The sequence below is a fragment of the Pinus tabuliformis genome, chromosome 3_1, assembly GCF_031772625.1.
Source record: "Pinus tabuliformis cultivar Carrire ecotype Pingquan chromosome 3_1, CPIR1, whole genome shotgun sequence".
Taxonomy (NCBI): domain Eukaryota; kingdom Viridiplantae; phylum Streptophyta; class Pinopsida; order Pinales; family Pinaceae; genus Pinus; species Pinus tabuliformis.
The window spans coordinates 115,793,629-115,795,019 of NC_142301.1; the positions used below are offsets into that span (position 1 = coordinate 115,793,629).

At 39.4% G+C, this 1,391-nt stretch overlaps 1 protein-coding gene across 1 annotated transcript; it reads left to right on the top strand.

Annotated features, from left to right (window-relative positions):
* Positions 1-476: 476 nt before the first annotated feature.
* On the top strand, positions 477-1,040 carry LOC149186044 (uncharacterized). Its single transcript, XM_089409213.1, has one exon. The coding sequence runs from the start codon at positions 477-479 to the stop codon at positions 1,038-1,040; it is 564 nt and encodes a 187-aa protein (XP_089265339.1).
* The last annotated feature ends 351 nt before the right edge of the window (positions 1,041-1,391 follow it).

Consider the following 1,391-nt stretch of genomic DNA (forward strand, 5'->3'; position numbering starts at 1 on the left):
TGGAATTTTCGTACTATCCCAAAGATTGATTTTTTCTGCTGGCTGTTATGCCATCAAAAAATCCTAACAGAGGATAGACTGCTGAAAAGGGGATTTCTTGGTCCTTCAAGATGCGTTCTATGTAAAGAAAACTCTGAATCTGTTGTCCATATTTCTCTGCAATGCAAATTTACAGTTCAAATTTGGCAGGAGCTCCTTGGAACGCAAAAACTGATGCCCAACCTCCCCCACACAGTTCCGGATTTGTTTGTTGGGTGGTTGACTAGATATCCAGGACTAGGCCCAAAAAACAAGATTGTCAAATTTGCTTGGACTCCCTGCCCAAATTTATTAGCTGGAAAACCTGGTTGGAGAGGAATAGGAGGATCTTTACGGACAAGGAACAAAACTATAAAGTAGTTGCACACACAGTTAAAGGACAGCTAAATGAGTGGCTGAGTGATAAAGATGACAACTCAAATTTAAGCCAGCATGACATGGAGTTCGGAGCAGCTCTCAATCTAAAATTTCAAAAGTCTACAATATCTCCTCTATGCCTTAAAGACTGGAAAATAAGGAAAAACGGAGAAGAATTTCAAGCTTGGTTGAATAATCAAACTCTTCCTTTCTTGTTCTTTGATGGAGCAGCCAAAGGAAATCCAGGAAGGGTTGGAGCAGGAGGCATAATCATAAATCCAAAAGAGCCTTCCACTCACAGATTTGCTTGGGGTCTAGGCCTCACCACAAGCATTCAACCGGAAGTCATGGCGCTGTTCCAAGGGATCAAAAAACTGAGGGACATGGGACTCACAGAAGCAACTGTGATGGGAGATTCCCAAATCATTATAAATGTAATGGTGAACAATGCAAATCTAGCAGATCTACGATTGGCAAGGACAATTTCAAGAATCAAAAGCATGATAAAACACATGAAGCTGACATTTTTCCATATTCTGAGAACAAATAACAAGGAAGCAGATGTAGAAGCAAATAGAGCAGCCCAACTAGATGTCGGATCTATCCTTAGAGATAATGAACTCTCCTGGGACCCAATTCCCTAAAAAATCTCTATGTTCTTCCGTCTTTTGCTAAAGCAGTTTGTTTGTATCCATAAGCTAGGGAAGATAGCAGGAAAAGATCATGTGAAAAATTGTAAAAAAATGTGATTCAATGGTGTTTGTGGCATGCTCAGCTGTTGGAGAGATTCCAAGAAACCAGTATCAGATTTTGTAACCGAACTCATGGTATTTTGCCAGACAGTTAATGAAAGTCCCATAACCGTTTCTGTAAAAAAAAAAAATATGCACTTGTTTAGATTATTCTTCTCTTTTCTCTAGGAAACAAATAGGAGGGTAACTTCCCCGTAACCAAATAATTAGCAATATTTGCGAACCAAGGTGATTTAGTAGATA